Here is a 17,540-nt window from a genome sequence, read left to right as displayed (position 1 = left end):
TGTTACGGTGCTGAGACCTGACAAGATCCACCTGTCCTGATGGGGAAAACACATCTTTGGATGTAAGTTGGTGGGAATGATTGAGAGGGCTTTACACTAGAATCAATGGTGGAAGGGGATACCAACAGGATTGCTGAAGGTAAGCCAACGCTTGAGGGTAGCAATGCTAGTGGGAACGTTTATGCTGCCCCTGGGAGCATTTGAAATGCTCATACACCAATGCATGCAGTATGAGAAACTAACAGGATGAACTGGAACTGTTGGTCAGTTCCCAGAGCTACGGTATCATTGGTATTAGTGAGATTTGGTGAAATGGTTCCTATGGAGTGCTGGGATGGAGTGCTACAGGCTGTTCAGGAGGGATAGGCTGGGCAAGTGTGGTGGGGGAGTTGCATTGTATGCAAGGGAGAGGTTTGATTGTACAGCCCTTACAGTTAGTGATGATGTGGTTGAGAGCCTTTGGATGAGGATTAGGGTGTGGAAAACAAAGATGTTGTAGTGGGTGTCTACAACTGATTGCCCAGCCAAGATGTAAGCACTGAGGAGTTACTCTATAGGCAATTAGGAGAAATTTCTGGATCAGTAGCGCTTGTCCTTATGGGAGATTTCAACTTGATAAACATCAACTGGGAATATCATACTGCTATGATGAGCAGGTCTTGGAAGTTCTTGAAGTTTGTGGAAGATAGCTTCTTGTCACAAATACTTGGTGAGCACACTAGGAAAGATGCTCTTATAGAGATGCTGTTTGTGAATAGAGAAGGACTTGTGGGAGATGTGATCATAAGTGGCTGTCTTGGCCACTGTGATTGTGAAATGGTTGAGTATAAAATTTTTAGTGTAATGAGAAAAAATAACAATGAGTTGCTACCCTGGACTTCAAAAGAGCAAACTTTAAGCCATTCAGGGACCTATCTAGCAGAGTACCCTGGGAATCTGCTTTTGAGGGCTTAGGAGTCCACAAGTGCTGACTAGTTTTTAAGAACCACCTTTCAGAAGCATGGGAGCAGGCAATTCCACTGTGTTTTAAGTGGGGCAGAAGACCAGCTTGGCTGAACAGGGAACTGCTTATGGAGTTCGAGAGAAAAATAAATCATATGATCTCTGGAACTGAGGTCAAGCTTCGCAGTAAGATTACACAGCTGTGGTTTGTATGTGCAAGGAGAAGACACGAAAGGGCAAAGCTCAATTAGAGTTGAAACTGGTCAGTGTTGTGTCACACAATAAGAAGGTCTTTTTTAAGTGTGTTAATAGCAAGAGGCGGTCTAAAGAAAACATTGGACTGATACTTGTTGAAGATGCACATCTGGCTAATGAGGAAGAAGAAAAATTGGAGGCATTCAGTGCTTTTTTTTGTCTCAGTCTTTAATAATACTGATAGACCTTGGGCTGCCCAGTCCCCTGAGTCAGAGGATTGTGAGTGTGGGAACAGTGACTTTCCATTTGTGGACGCTGAAATTGTAAGGGACCAGCTGTATCAGCTGAATGTTCACAAGTCCGTGAGTCTGATGAGATTAATCCCACAGTACTGAGGGAGCTAGTGGATGATATGGCAGGACCCCTCTCAATCATCTACCAAAGGTCTTGGGAGTCGGGGTGGGGGGTCCCTGATGACTGCAAGCTAGTCAATGGTATTCCAATCTACAAAAAGTGTGTGAGGGAACAACCAGGGAATGACAGACCTGTTAGTCTAACCTCAGTTCCTGGGAACTATTCAAAGCCATTTAAAGATTAATGCTACCATCAGGCACAGTCAACATGGGTTCACAAAGGGAAAGTCCTGTTTTACAGATTTGATAGCCTCCTATGACAAGGTCACCCACCTAGGGGATGAGGGGAAGGCCGTGGATGTAGTTTTTATGGAATTTAGTAGGGCTTTTGATACTGTCCCTCACAGCATCCTTCTGGAAAAGCTGTCCAGCTGTGGGATGAGCAGGTTCACGGTACGGTGGGTGAAGAGCTGTCTGAAGGGCAGAGCTCAAAGGGTTGTAGTGAATGGGAATGCATCTGACTGGTAACTGGTCACCAGTGGTGTTCCTCAGGGTTTGATTCTAGGGACAGTCCTGTTCAATAGGAGGAGGCTGAGGGGTGACCTGATGGCTTCTCTGCAGCTCCCTGAGGAGGGGAAGGGGAGAGGGAGGCGATGAGCTCTTCTCCCTGGGATCCAGCGGTAGGACACGTGGGAATGGTTCAAAGCTGTGCCAGGGGAGGTTCAGACTGGACATTAGGAAGCACTTCTTTGCCGGGAGAGTGTTCAAACACTGGAACAGGCTTCCTGGCGAGGTGGTCAGTGCCCCAAGCCTGTCAGTGTTTAAAAGGCATTTGGACAGTGCCCTTAACAACGTGCTTTAACTGGGTCACACTGAGCTGGTCAGGCAGTCGGACCAGGTGATCCCTGTAGGTCCCTTCCAACTGAAACAGTCTGTTCTGTGGTATGAGCAGAAGCCACCAGTGCTCTTTCCTCACCCCCTTCTTCTGCCGTACAAAAGTGCTCGTGAAAGACGTGCACTTAAAGACAGTCTGTACGAATATACATTTACAGATGTAGGTACCAATGCCGGCGCAACGCAGCCCGACTCCGCAGTCCCGCGGGTGCCAGCACGTACGTACAGGACGGCGCTGGGAGCTGGCAGCGCTGCGGGGGAGCGGCGGGGGCCGGCGCTGCCCGCACACGAGGCGCGCTGCTCTCGCCTCCCCACCGCCGGCGTCCGTGGGGCCGGTGCCACCGCCCCGAGCGGCCGCGCCGCCGGCGCGCAGGGAGTTAATGGCGCCCGGTGCTGCGGGCCCCGCCCGTGGCGGGGCGGTGCCCGCCCGTAGCCGGCAGGCGGCTGGGCCCCCGCAGCGCCCGGGTGCAGGAGCGGCGCGCCTCGGTTCGCAGCGGGCGGTTCCCGCCGCCGCAGGTGAGAGCCGGGCCCCGGCGGCTGCCGCTCGGGGGGCGCGGGGCGGGGTGGGGGGGTGGGGCCCCCTGCAGCCCGGGGGCCTCCCTCGGCCGCCGCGGGGGGACAGCGGCGGGGACAGCGGGGGGACGGCGGCGGGGAGGTGCGGCGCCGCTGCTGCGGGAAGGGCCGCTGCCGCAGGGGTCTCGTCGGAGCGGGGTGCGGGCGTGCCGTGCCGTCGCTGCCGCGGGCAGGTGGGTGGGAGCTGCCTGCAGGTACCTCCGGCGGCGGAGCAAGAGGAAGGGATGTGCATGGTGAACGAGCTGTCGTTGTCTGTACCACCTCAAGAGGGAAGCCGCGGTGTAAATACCGATTTTGCGCTGATGCCGAACTAGAGCGTTTCCTTAAAGATACTATTAATTGGGTTTTCCGTTAAAAAAAGGAGAGGGAGGGGGAAATGAGAAACAATAATTGTCGCGGATTCTGCCCGGTTTTAAACATCGGCCCGGGGATTTGCACACTTGTTACGGCGGGCTGTGCCTGCTCTCGAGCTGAGCCCTTCTGGGAGCACATTTTTCTTGGACATCAGTTTTAAGTTTGGCTGAGGAACAGTGCTGAAGCCCTTGACGTGGCCATAAAAACTTCCTTCTCTTTAGGCAGTGTGAAATTTTTTGTGGCTTTATATTAACTGGCTGCCTGTTAGCTACCACCCGATTGCCAGAAGGGTCTGCTGTGGGAAAATGCTTCCGCACGCTCCTGTTCCTGCCAAGGCAGCAGCTTGGGGGCTGTGGAGAGGGTATTCTGGACTTTCGACTCGACCAGGGAACTTTGTTCTCTGTTTTTTTGAAGTACATCATTACCTAGAGGAACACAGAACCAAGAACACTGTTAAAAATCACGTAGTTGCTTAAGACTCTGAACAGCAGCTGAATGAGTATCCTCAGTTTATTTGCAGCGATTTGTCATCTAGGTACATCAAAATCACTTTGTTGTTTGTTCTTCTTATCTTCTAATGCCTTGTTAATAGGACTCAGAGCACTGTAGTTTTCTTGCAACAAGTTACACATTTTTCTCATAATATACATGGTATAATAGCGTAGTAGTAACTTACTCTAGTCATACCACCATAAAGATGCGTAATTGATTCTAAAAGCAACTTTCATACTTTGACTCCTTGAGCACAGATTCTAGTATACATTTAGACATGTTATGTGTGAAGTTTAGGTGTATTCAATAAAAGTTAGTATTTTAAATGAAGAAAACTAATTGTCCTTATACATTTTAGTACACTTCCATTATTCAGTGGCTTTTAATAGGTGGACTTCAGGTTTATTTTGTTTCATTCTTCAGTTCTTTCAAAATTCACGTATTACGTAGTTCTGTGGCAAGATTGATTTTTTTTTTTTTTTAATTTATTTATTTATTTCCTTGTAGTGTAATCCTGGGGCTTTTAAGCATTCTAGTCCTGTCTCTATTACAATCTCTGTGCTGTCAGGACCTTTGCAAGGGAGGGTAAAGAAAAACTTTGTGATTCAGTACTTCCTGTAAAGACATTCCCAGGAATTAGCAACTTTGGCATGTAGCCTTAGTCACTTCTGAAAATAATAACAAATGAGTCAGTCTGTGATTAGAATTCTGTCATCCTATCAGCACCAAAGCCTCAGGGATACATTTGCCTATTTAAATGTAAAGGAGAATGCAGAAAGGTTTTTGGTATAGGTTATGGTAATGGATTAGGAAAAAAGATACTCAAGATGGATGATAAACTAGAGTGCTGCTGCTTTTTGGAGTCATATTTTGCTTTGGTCTTCCTCATCCTTAGGCTGGGACAGATAGAAAGTCTCTTCAGGTCAGTAAGCGGAGTTTAATGAAGAGGATATTATGAGTATGATGCTTCCTGGAGTCAGGTTTCGGGCATCATGACAGTCAGAGATGAGCTTTGGAAACCTTCTGGAGCCAGTGGTGAAAGGGCTAAAGCTATTTCAGCAGTCACTGACACTATGGGAGGTATATAGAAGAAAGAGGATTAGTTAGTCAGCTATGAGAATTAACTCCCTCTGGCCTGTGAGCCAATTGTTGTTTATACCACACAACAGAAGTAGTGGGAGATAAGAGTTATGTTAGCCAGGGATTAGTTTAGGCTTAAGTGGTTTGAAAGTGGTGATGCTCAGCCATAAAAAATCTGAGATGCTAATTTGCTATAGTTATAAAAGCTGTAGTGTGGCTGGATTACTTTAGGAGTTTAATATTCATGATAGTATCATTTGTATAGAAGCTTTCTCCCACCGTTAATTATGCTAGCTTTACAGATGGGAGTATTCTGATGCACTTACATCTGATTTTTTTAACATAATTCTAGGTATAAGCACACATGGCTCCAGGTGTCTCAAATGAGAAGAAAACTGATGATGAACAGTCTTCAAAGTAAGATTCAGAAATTAATTGCCTTGTCCAAGTTTATGTTTACCTTCCTTCCCAAACTCATTACACGCTCATTTAGTTTAAGATAAAGTTTAGGGTACAAATACTAATTATAACATCAGTTATCTAGTAGATGCTGTTTTGACAAATGGAGTCTTTATCTGCTTTAACTACACCTACACAGAGGGCTCTGCTGGCTAGCTGTTTTTCATTTTTTTCCAAGCATATGTGATGTCTTTATTTTTTAACCCAGTGAGCTGTTGAATTGTTGACTTTGGTTGCTGCATATGGCCAGACCTACCTGCTTCAAGAGTTTAAACAAATATTTCAATTTGTTTCTCTAATCCTTACTTTAAGCTTATTTTAGTAAAACCATACATGCATATTTAGTTCTCAGATACTCATGTTTTATTTAAACCCCCAGAAGTTGTAGGTGCTTTACAACAGTATGAGGGGGATAAATTGTCTGCTCCTTAGAGTTACAGGACAAAGATTTTTATCAGGCAAACTTTGCCTCTACTGTAAATCCATGGCATTGATCCTATGTACACATAGTAATACACGTACTGTTATTGCCCATTTTACCCCAAGGTCCAAGTCTGCAATTAGATCTGGATGGGCAGATAACCAGTATAAGTTAGTAAGAGCCCTTAGCTGCAGTGAGGCGGTGGGCTGAAGAGTGTTGCTGGTGGGGTATGAGATGAAGAAGGTGAAATACAGATGCTGCTGAGCAAGGAAGTTATTTAGGCCAGGCATGAGGACAGCGGTGTTGGAGCATACCACGTGAATTTCCCTGTACTTTTAATAGAGGCTTCGCCCTTTCCCATTTTGTTTCCTGGAGAGAAGCTTTGATTGCTGGTATTCTCATAAAGAAGGAAATATGTTTTGCTTGCCTGAGAAAAAATTGTAAAGTGATACCAAATCATGGGCTATTTGTATGTAAAAGCCATTCCAGTAAACATCAGCACAGCCAACTATGTGATCTGCATTAAAGAATGACCCATGAAATAAGGGTCAAGAGTCCCACAAAACTGAACAGGAATAATTCAGAGGAGACAGCCTGGGAATTCTGTTCACATGAACTGGCAAACTCCTGGGCTGTCTGCACTACTTCTTCATTTCTCACAGAGTCAAAGGTGTTGTTTGGAGGAAAGAGCAAAGGCAACTAAAGCCTTTGCTTCCACCTTAGGTGTGATTAGTATGAAGAGAGGCAAATGGGGCGTGTGGGAGATGGAAAGAAAGTACTATTGAAGGGGCAAATAAACCACCTGCCTTGTTGGGCTGCTTTTTCGCTTGCTGAAGGTGGTAGTCTGTGGTGGGCAGGGACAAATAGGGTGGATTGGGATGATACCTCTTTCTTCGGTTGTGCAGCTGCTGCTGGATAGTTAGTGACATTGGAGAGAGAATTTCAAGAACAAAAAATGATTGTACTGGAATATTGAGGTGGTAACAATTTTCTTTTGCTTTCTGAGGAACAGTTCAGTGACCTTAGTGTGGGCATCCAGGCCACTTTAGGCTTCTTAAGGTAACCAATACATCCTGCACAGGACTGACAGATAAGACATAGGATCTACAGAAAAGCATTGCCTTTCTGGACAGGCATTAGGAGACAGATAAGATAACCTAAAACATCTAAAATAGCACTAAACACCTCTGTTTAGGCTTCAGTTGTTCCTGTGAAGTCGTAATTTTTTGCATAAACTCCAGGCAAGCTCTTTTGTTTCTCCTCTGACAAAGCAGTTTGAATTTGCTGAGGCATGCTGTGGCTGCAGTGAGCCTTCATTAAGCTATTAAGTCATCTTCTTGTGTCTGGAAGGTATTTATTGCTTGATTTAGTCTCTCAAAAACTACTTTGAAGTATTGGCCGGTATTTTGCTTAAGCTTGCGATTACTGGCTAGTTTTTACTACCTGTTTCAATTTAACTTAAAACATCAAGGACACAAGGCAGACATTTTATGAATCATTCAGCTTGCTTGCTTAGTCCACTATCAGATTTTCCATGAAGGTGATCCCATGTGCTACGTATCCTTGCCTTGTTGTTTCCTGGTTCTTCAGAAAAGCCTTTTTTTGCCCTTTTTTTTTTTTTTTTAAACTATATCACTTTCTTGCAGGAAACAAGAGGAAGTGAACTATTACCTTTTCTTCTTTTCCTTTTTCTTGCATTTTTTTTTCTTTTTCTCTTTGCTTCAAATTCCCATTTGCCTCTTTCCTATCCTATTTCAGATCATCTGTACTTGTTACTAGTCCCATACTGTAGAGTTTTTTCCTTCTGACTGGGTGACACAGAGTTACAGTGATCCAAATAGCCAGAATTCCCCTTTGTGCCTGTCTTTAAAGCCCAAATCTTCCTACTCCTCTTAGGTGGCCAGGGGGGTCAGTCAAACTAGAGGTCAGGTTTGCTTTTCAGCTTAGTTACAGATTGTCTGTGTAGTAATGTGGCCTACTGAATATTCCCTGGTCCTACTCCTATTGTTCTGCTCACCATAAAGGCCCAGCCTGGTTCACAGCTTTAATACTCTTTAAGGTAAAGGTTGTGCTGTTGCAAATGCATCCTACCATCTGGGCTTTTCTTCAGCTATTTCATCCTGTGCCATGAATGGAAGTTAAATATCATATGTGATTTTATTATAAGACATAAGATGGTCAAGAAATTTAGAATTTCCTTAACATAATGCATGAAGAACCGAAATAAGGTAGTGCAGTCATGCTTAGGTGTGGCATTTTCCAGCTTCTCCTGCTTGACTTTGCAAAATTAGCATGTTCAATGTAAGGGTTTGTATGTACTCTGTGTTTCACAATGCTGCTGTCCTGGTAGAGAGAATTTTATTCATCTCTGCAACCCTCATCTGGAGAAAATGAAAGAAGACTTCCTGTACCATTTTGCTCTTGGGACTGGTACCCATGATTTTCCGACATTGTTTGGAGATGTAAAGGTAAGATGATTCATTTCATTCAGCAAGACTAAGCTTTTCTGCAGAAGGTGGAAGTGTAGCTGTCTTCAAAATAAGACTAAATGTATCAGCATGCCACCAACTGAGGAATAAATGGAAAGGTGGTAAGATTTTGTGGGTTCTTGTCACTTTCAATATCAAGCAAATGGGGATAATTGTTTCTGACTGTTTCTTTCCATCCAGTAAAAAAGAAAACACTGAACTTTCTGTTCAGGTAGAACTCCTTTTTGGGTGGCCTTTAAGTCAGTATCTGTCTTTTACTAGTTGAAACAAGATGAAGGTGTTTGAGTGCTATATAGAAGGGTTGGTGTGGTTTTTTTTCCCCCATGATTTTTCTTCATGGCCTTTTAGAATGATTACGAGAAGAACTACATCTGGGAATAGCTTTGTGTTAACTGAAGGTGTTTGCATCCTCATGTTGATCTTTGCATGTTCTTTGATATGCTGCATCGTGCAATTGATTTTGTTTTGTTGAATACTGTCCACCCCAGTTTGTATGTGTTGGAGGAAGTCCTTCACGGATGAAAGCTTTTATCGCCTACATAGCTGAAGAGCTGGGGCTTGGGAGCCCTGATTGTGACTATCCTAACATCTGTGCAGGAACTGACCGTTACGCAATGTATAAAGTGGGACCCGTTTTGTCAGTCAGTGTAAGTGCCTCACTGAATCAGGTATGCGACACAGTTCAATTTTGCTGTTCAAAGTAGAAAATATGAATGCACATTTCTTTTAAACACTTAATAAACAGAGTCAGGTTATTAAGTTTGTGTCAGCCACGCTCAAAATAGTGCAGTCAGCTAAATAAGAATTCCTTTTTAGCCCTTTCTTGTAAGAGGTCAAATCTCCGAGGCCTTCATTCCTTTGTTACCTCCTTTTTCTTTAGCGTACCACTGAGATATTGCAGGAATTGCCTTATAATTTAACAGACTTACTGTTGAGTCCTCCCTGTTATGTTTCCTGAATAATGGGGGGAAAAAAGGTCATGTGATGCATGTGGGGTATTGGAAGATATTGCTCTATTGCATCCAGAGCTAAGTAAGTATCTGCAGTGGCATTATCAGATATGCTAACATAGCTTAAGAGTAGCATTCCATGGGACTTGTGTTGCTAACTCATGTGTGCATTTTATAACTTCATACCTTTAATTTGTAGATATGATTACATATTTCAGTTGCAGTTACATAACTGTAGTATCATTCTGTACCCTTTCTTTTGGGTTGTAGTTATTGCATTGTCATGCAAGTTAAGGTGGATTTATGTTTGCTGAACTTCGTGGTGATAAACCACAAAGTCTGTGTTTTGAAAAAAAAATAGCTTAACTACTTACTAGCACTTCAGGTTGGTAAAAAAAAAAAATCAGAGTGGGGTTTTTCTTGTTTTTAAGAAAAGTTCTATGATGAAGTGCATTTGTCAACTATTAGGAAAGGACACCACTTAAACTTTTAGGAATATAAATATTTTGTAATTCATGATTTTTAGAAATATTGTACTTCATCCATAGGGTACCAAAGCCAGTGGGAGTCTTTCTGTTTATCTGCAGTAGCCTTTCAGTAGGCCCATAGGTTAGGTAGGGTTTTTGTGGGAATGAGTTGGAAGGAGATACTGTCCAGCTCCTTCTTCCATATATGTTTTGCATTGTCTATGTGAATGTCGAATATGAATTTCTGCTTTCATTTCAGCACGGTATGGGCATTCCTTCTATTTCAATCATGTTGCACGAGCTGATCAAACTGTTGTATCATGCCAAGTGTTCCAACATAACCATTATTCGCATTGGCACATCTGGTGGAATAGGTATTTCCCCTCTTGATTTCTTTTTATCTTCAAACCAAAACATCTTTGTAGGAGAGTAAAGCATCTCTCTTCAAGTAAGTGATTGATGGTGAGAACAGTTTTGCACAGGAGATGAATAATTTTACTTCCATAATTTTAAAATAAAAGGCAGTATCTGTCCTTGGATAGAGAAAACACACTTAAGAGATCTGACAATGTGAGGACAAGGACATTCCTGTCCTGTACGAGGTATGAAAGAATATATAGTGAAAAAGGAAAAATTTCATTCTTTCAGATATTATTTATAATAATAAACTGAAGCAGCTAGTCATGCACAAAAAAATCCCCTTGGTGAATTCAGGGGCAAAAGTGCCACCTTTAAAAGAAGCAGAGTTCAGTCAAGATGTGTATTTTATGTGTATGGAAACAGAGCATTAACTACATTGTGAAGCTATATCTGTTTATTTTTACTGCAGGTCTGGAGCCAGGCTCAGTGGTTATAACTAGGCAGTCTGTAGATGCCACCTTCAAACCTCAGTTTGAACAGGTTGTTCTGGGAAAGACTGTAATTCGCAGTACAAACCTAGATGAACAGCTAGCTAAGGAACTGATGCAGTGCAGTAAAGAAATCAATCAGTTCAATACAGTCATTGGAAACACGATGTGCACTTTGGATTTCTATGAAGGTAAGGCTGGTGACTAACGTAAGTGTATTGGTAAGCAGAGATAGGTAAGTAAGTAATAAATAATATTTTAACATTAATGTTCCAGTTCACTGAACAGAATGCATTTCCTACTTTGAGTAGTCTTGTCAACTGTAATTAATCTATTTTTCATATATGTTAAATCAAGCATTGTGTTTAGTAGTTTACTGTATTAAACTTTTAATTTTGTGGAAGTTTTGTCTTCCCCCAGCTCTAGTAGATCCTCTGAACTACATCTAGTACATCTACTGTACACTTTTCATGCACTCACCAGTTAGGTACATTTGTCACAAAATTTCTGTGATTTTTTGAGGCATCCTAGAGGATTAAAGGAGTGTGAATTATCTGTGGCTGTTTCGGGGTTGGTTTTTTTTTCACTGGTTAAGTATCTAAAGTAAATCTTTTCTAAAAGAAGTGTTGAGACTTGTTTCCAGTGCTCATTTTGAGCCAAGTGGTGGTGATCAGATGACTGAAGACAATATTCTGCTGAGTTGTGTAAATGCGGCTACATAGGAGGGGCAAAGCTCCAATGCTTACTTTGGGTAAACACATAGACATTCAGGTGATTTTTCATCTCCCATGTCTATTCACAAACATCTTTCAAATCTTGCAAGAACAGGATGTAAATGGCACCTGATGGCACCCGTCTTTCTCTAGGTGTTCCTGAATAGGTGACAAAGGGTGCAATGCAGAGGGGAACACATGGTCTTTCATAATAGTGCTCAAACTTGGTCAGAAACTGTCAGTTTGTGTATCTCCTCAGACACCAATCACAGGTGCAAGCTACACTAAAAAACATCAGGAATGTTTTCAGCTTATACAGCAAAACCAGAACAGGCTCAAGGACATTAATTTAGGAGTATATCTGCTGAGAAGAAAAAGATAGAGTAAAACACTGTGTAATTTAACTTTACTGTACCTAACCTGCTGCCGTTTTATCTGTAGGTGTTATTCTTGAATAATTGGCATAAACTAATTTTTTCAAAAAAATACAATAGTATTAAGCTAACTGGCTAAGAGACTCTTCACCTCTTACCTTAGAGAGTCTGTAAGTAACAAAACATTCATCCTTTTAAGGTAGCATCAGGATAGCATTTTCAAACCTGGCAGTTTTTCTAGACAGCGATTAAACAGAAAAAATGCAGCATTTCCATACAGCTTAAAGTTTGCTGCTGATTTTGATACATGCCACGCATGTGGAAATCTACTATTTACATTTTCCCATTCATGAATTTGAGAATTTAAGCTGGAGAAGATCAATTACTGGATTCATATTACAAAAAATACAAATAATATGTAGAAGCTCTAGCAATAGACACTTTGTCCTGTTTGTGTTGTTCATGACAATAAAGAGTAGTAGTAAAAAGCTGGATACTTATAGGGGAAACTGCAATAACTGGGTGTTTTAGAAACTGAATTTGTTCTGTGGCTTCATCACTCTGAAAATTTCTACAAAATGACTTTGTAGGACAGGGCAGGTTGGATGGTGCAATCTGCTTGTATAATGAAGAAGAGAAGCTGCAGTATTTAAAGGAAGCTTATGATTCTGGTGTCAGAAACATAGAGATGGAGTCTTCCGTATTTGCTGCAATGTGTAATCTCAGCGGTGTCAAAGGTAAACTAACTTAAAGTCACTTTATTCAAGCTATAGGAAGTTTTCTGCATTGCAGGGGGCCTGTGGTAAAAACTGACTGAGGTGCTAACATGCGTTCTGCCTATTAAGAAAACAGTTTTGGTTATAGTTTTGTTGCTATGAATGTTTGATTTGTGTCATATATATTCACAGTTTATGCAAACTTCCTCACATCGTTCTTACACAGTTTAGTTCTGTCATTTGCTGTTCCAGCCCATGCAAGCACATAAATAATTAAAATACCTAATTAACCTATAGCATTAATTTGCTTTCTTCAGTTAGTTTTAGAAGTTTACAGGAAGCAACTGGTTAATTTAAGCAATCAGATGATACTCATATATATAAAACTATAATAACTTTCTGTACTTTCATATTAAATTGAAAATATTATGTGTCGACTTAGGGCTTTAGTTCTTGAACAGTTATAGATTTTTAGTGGCCTCATGAATAAATAATTCCTAATCATATAGACGTGTTTAATATTTTTACATAAGCTAACTAATTTTCAGTAAAGATCAGAAAGAAAAAAAAAAGTTTACAAATAATATGATATGGTGTCTTTCTACTTACCTTGTTAACTATAGTCTCTCACTTCCCTTGGCAAGGAATTTACCAATTTAAAACACTGATGTTTCTCAAACTTCCTTAAATTTGAGGACGAAATGAAGGAAAATAAACAAGTCATCCAACAGTTACATCAAACATCCTCAGTTCTTACTGACTTGAGGATGATTGATTAAATACCCAACCCATGCTGTCACTGAGCCATTAGGGTGCCTGGTCCTTTTGCTGCCTCTACTTTGTAGGTCTGTGATGTGTGTTACTGCTTGTGCTCTGCAGATTGTCACTAGCAGCAACCTCAGATACAGAAGAGTGGTGGTTGAGCTCAGATTGAGTGAAAGCCTCCTTTACATTACCTTTGGGGCTTTGATTACCAAAAGGTGGTAGATAAGCCTGAGATGATCTGTGAGATCCTCATGTACTTGCAGTGCTCCCCATCCATGGAAGTTGAAGCGGCTCATCTGCTAGTTCCTGAAGGATGCTATGCACAGCACAGGGATTTGAGTTGGGGATAAGGTAGATAGCAGAGGGCTCTAGCTACATCTGCTAGAACAGCGTCTCTCATCACTTCCTAACAATCAAGTCCTGGGTGCTTGTGAAATACATTTCCTAACCAGAAAAACATAAGAATCATGATACAACAATAAGTATCTGCAGCTGCCTGAGAGCTTTTGCTTTATTAATGTAGTGATCAGTTGCCTGAAACTATTTTTAACTTTTTTGTGTATCATCCACAGCACGCTAGTCCCCTAACATCTTACAGTATTGTGCACCATTTTTGGGGTTTGTTTTCTCTCATATTTCTAATATTCTAGCTGTTCATTCAAATGTTTATACTTTTGGACTGTAGAAGTGCCAGAATGTCATTCCTAACTAATGCTGTCTTTTAATTTCTAGCTGCTGTAGTGTGTGTCACTCTTCTGAATCGGCTTGAAGGGGATCAGATTAGTAGCTCACATGATGTACTTCTGGAGTATCAGCAGAGACCGCAGAAATTAGTGGGATATTTCATTAAGAAAAGTCTTGGGAAAGTGTGAAATATTCATCTTTGTTTTATAGAAGCAGAAGTCCTTTGCGCAGCTGAAGTCCTGGTCACGACTTGTGTGTATTAAAGGTCTTTTGCCTCAGAATACCTTATGGCATTCCATGTGTCTATGGAAATTAATCATTTATGTCACTGCTTTGGGAACTGACTGTGCTGAATGGACTTCAGTTAAGTATTGCTTAGTCACGTGTTGCTGGATATGACTCACTTTTCTGTGACTTGGAAAGTGGATGTGTTGTGAAGGAAAAGCCTGTTATAATATATGAAAAAGCTTTATTTATCCTTGCTGTAAAACTAGGAAGAAAATCAAACTTTTATTGCCAAGTACTTGCAAGCCACCAATTTAATTTTAACTTAAGAATGCTAATCCCTTTCTTGTTGTTATAAAAATTATATAAATTATAAATGTATTTGTTGCTTCACTTGTAAAGAAAACTTAAAGTGAATGCAGTTTATTTTTTTTGCAGACTTTGACAAATAAACAATACTATTTTCATATATTAAAATTTCATGACATTACAAAATGTGGGACTGAATTTTCTAAGCATTAAGGACTTGACACTGAGCTGTTGAATGTCTATACTTCATAGATATTGATCCAAAAAGGTCATTCATATCCCATTTTAACTATATGATTGAATCAATACCCAGGAAACATTTATGCATTAAGTAATTTTGCACTGAAGAGCATTAGTCCTTCGCTGAGACAAGGCTCCTGCTTACTGAAGAGGAAGCACACACATTCAGGAGATGCACAGCATGTTCACAGGACTGCATTATGGTAGTTCATTTTTTTTCCTTTTACTTTGTTTCTTTTTAAATTCTTTTTCGCCTCCATGTCTTCAGGACATAACACTCACTGTTGCAATGGTTCCCGGTTCTTCTGAAGACCTGGAGAATGCCTATTGACTGTACATGCCATCAAAACAATTTCTGCAATTTTTCCAGTACCGTTGGCCTAGTAATGAATCATACTCATTGCAGCTTTGCTGCTGTGGTTAGCATGTAAGTATGTGATCAGCTAAAGAAAAATGAATATTTTTTTTTTTCCCTCCTGCAGTGGAGGAGTCGTCCTAGGAGGAGTTACAGGTCAAGAGAGTCTGAATAAAATCTCAGAACAGCTGTCACTGGTCCAGCTAAGGATTGTAGTCTGCAACACTGTTAACGAGCGTAGCGAGCTAGGTCTAAGAGGAAGTGATGTAGTAGTAGACACAATCACCAAGATGTGGCAGAAACTGGAAGCAAAGTAATGAAAACATCAATAAAGAAAGGGATGACTCCTGTGAACAGGAAACTGCCAATGAGGATTAGTAGTAAATTTGAAGAATTTTCAGCTGGAGAACAGGTAAAAATGTTAGATTTTTAAAAATTTACTTATTTAGTCTTCCTTTATTTTAAAAAACATTTTCTCATTTATGCTCAGGATATACAATGAATGTAAGTTTTCAGAGAAAGCACTTTTTTTTTTTTTTTTTTTTTCTCTTAAGCTTAAGGAAAGGAGTTGGATGGGAACGGCTCTACATGTGTTTGAACCCTTCCTCCCTTATTTAAAAAAGCAAAAGTCAGTGCTTAATTGTTCCTATTGCTTGCCTGGGCATTGCAGGAAGCCTGTGAGGTCCCTTGAGAAACATGCAACAAAGCACATCCTTGCTTTGCAGCCTCCTGTTCCCAGTAGCAAGGAGATAAAAAGATCACTTAAGAAGCAAAGTGCTGCACTCTGAGCTCAAGAAAAGCTTATACCAAACTGACCAGTATGGGTTTGGAGGAGGCAGTGTGCTGTTGTAAAAGAAATACTTACTATGAATTAACTAAAGAGAAGAAAAATACCAAGAAAACAGAGAAACGCCTAATGTGGCTCTTTGAAGCTTTAAGGAAGCATATTACTGCAGTTGCCCTGGAGGTATGAATCTGGAATGATGTGATTTGTCTTTTTAAAGGAAGGACAGCAATAATTTGGAAACTGCTTAAAAAGAAAAAGTTCTTAAATCATTTAAGTGTGAGCTGTCAATTGAAACTACAAAGATTTTGTGTTTACAGTCATATAAAGTAGGCATATCTCTTTTGATAACTAATACAAAAATCTACGTGCTACATGCTGAAATATAATTAGCATTATGGCCTAGCTAACTTGAAGCTAAAGGTCAAGCGTTCATGGAGTGATGCAACTATGCTATTAAATCAATACACAAGACCCTAGCAGAAACCCCTGGACAAATGTAGCCATTCACTTTTTGCCAATATGTTCTTTCTCCTTCCCACTGTTCCTTAGGACACTGTATTTTCTTTCTGCTAAAATATTTTGCTTTCTAACGGATGGAGTAAAGGGATGTATGACAAGGTAAAATTTGCATTCAAAGGGGACCAAGTATCCTGTTGTTTCTACTGGTCACCATCCTGTAATGCTGTATTCCTAATGCAAGAGGGTGCTCTATAGACATTTTATGTGCAGCAAATACTTGGCTTCAGAGGAAACTTGCCCGAATGTTACCCTGATAAGAACTATTGTATTTTCCCTTGTGACTGCAACTGGGCAGAGAGATAAAGAAATGAGTCAGCTGTGTGCATCCGGGAGTGAAGTTACCTTCCTGTAGGTTTTACAAAGACATCCATAAATAATTATAAAATATTTAACAGGCTTTTATATGTGAATCAATTATTTAATGTTAGCCATTCACATTTGTTCTGTGGAACATGAATCAGGACTTGGACTGGTGATATTTTTAAAAGCATCTATGATATTACATATATGTTTGATATTACATAGTGCAGCGTCTCCTGGTAGATATACAAATCCTGCAAACCCTATACAGTTCAATTTCAAGTCAAAGGCCTGCTTTAGTTCTCTGTGCCACCCTGTACCTAGCAATAGACTATGGAATCAGTTTATTCCAGAGATCAGAAAAGGTAAAAGCAAAAGGAAAGGTAGAAGATATGAATAGTGTGGAAGTGTGAAGGGGGAAAATAGTGGTTTCTACAAATGGTTTGTTCTGTGATTCATGGTATTCTGGCCTGTTACTACCTTTTTATTAAAGAAATCATTGAGACCATGATGAACATATGCTAGAATGAATTTGTGTCACATTTGCAAGAGATTGAGAATGTGCAGTAACTTGATTAGCGACTTGGAGTGGATTTTTATTTTTGACATCTTGATAAATTTCAGAGAAGGATTTTCTTAAATGGAAGGTATGAGAAATCCCGAAAAGGAACATTTTGAAATGACCTATTGACAAAATGCTTAGAATATAAATATTTTTGTCTTTAAGAAACAGGCAAAATAATTCATTAATTTCAGTATTTCTTGAAGATATACACATGTAATATGCAATATCTCTTTTTTAACATTCTTCCTAAGTCCTTGCAAAGGCTTTTCAGTGCATTGTGTAACAGAACTGGATTTTCTTCTCAAGTCTGGTTCTCAATACATTCCTAAATAGAGTTTTTATATAGTTGAATCAGAAATGTGTTTAATTTCCATTGATAAGGTAGGTGAAAGAAACTAAAGTGTGAATGTTTCTAGATTTGCCCATCAACAGGCAGTTATGTTCTGGATGCAGCACTCAGTAGTGCAAGCA

General features: G+C 40.6%; 1 protein-coding gene across 2 annotated transcripts; it reads left to right on the top strand.

The window, feature by feature from the left end:
• Nucleotides 1–2,762: 2,762 nt before the first annotated feature.
• Nucleotides 2,763–14,463, top strand: UPP1 (uridine phosphorylase 1). Of its 2 annotated transcripts, none has more exons than XM_055705396.1 (8): nt 2,763–2,900; nt 5,236–5,300; nt 8,114–8,231; nt 8,741–8,920; nt 9,929–10,043; nt 10,499–10,708; nt 12,195–12,341; nt 13,818–14,463. In XM_055705396.1, exons 2-8 carry the CDS (start codon nt 5,248–5,250, stop codon nt 13,955–13,957), a joined length of 963 nt encoding a protein of 320 aa, XP_055561371.1. In that variant the 5' UTR covers nt 2,763–2,900; nt 5,236–5,247; the 3' UTR covers nt 13,958–14,463. The 2 variants fall into 2 exon arrangements, with proteins under 2 accessions (XP_055561371.1, XP_055561373.1); XM_055705398.1 differs by having other exon boundaries at nt 2,764–2,900; nt 8,741–8,899.
• Nucleotides 14,464–17,540: the final 3,077 nt, after the last annotated feature.

Source organism: Falco cherrug, chromosome 3 (assembly GCF_023634085.1).
Source record: "Falco cherrug isolate bFalChe1 chromosome 3, bFalChe1.pri, whole genome shotgun sequence".
NCBI lineage: Eukaryota > Metazoa > Chordata > Aves > Falconiformes > Falconidae > Falco > Falco cherrug.
Note: the sequence above shows the minus strand (reverse complement) of the source record. Positions and strands in the feature narration are given on the sequence as shown.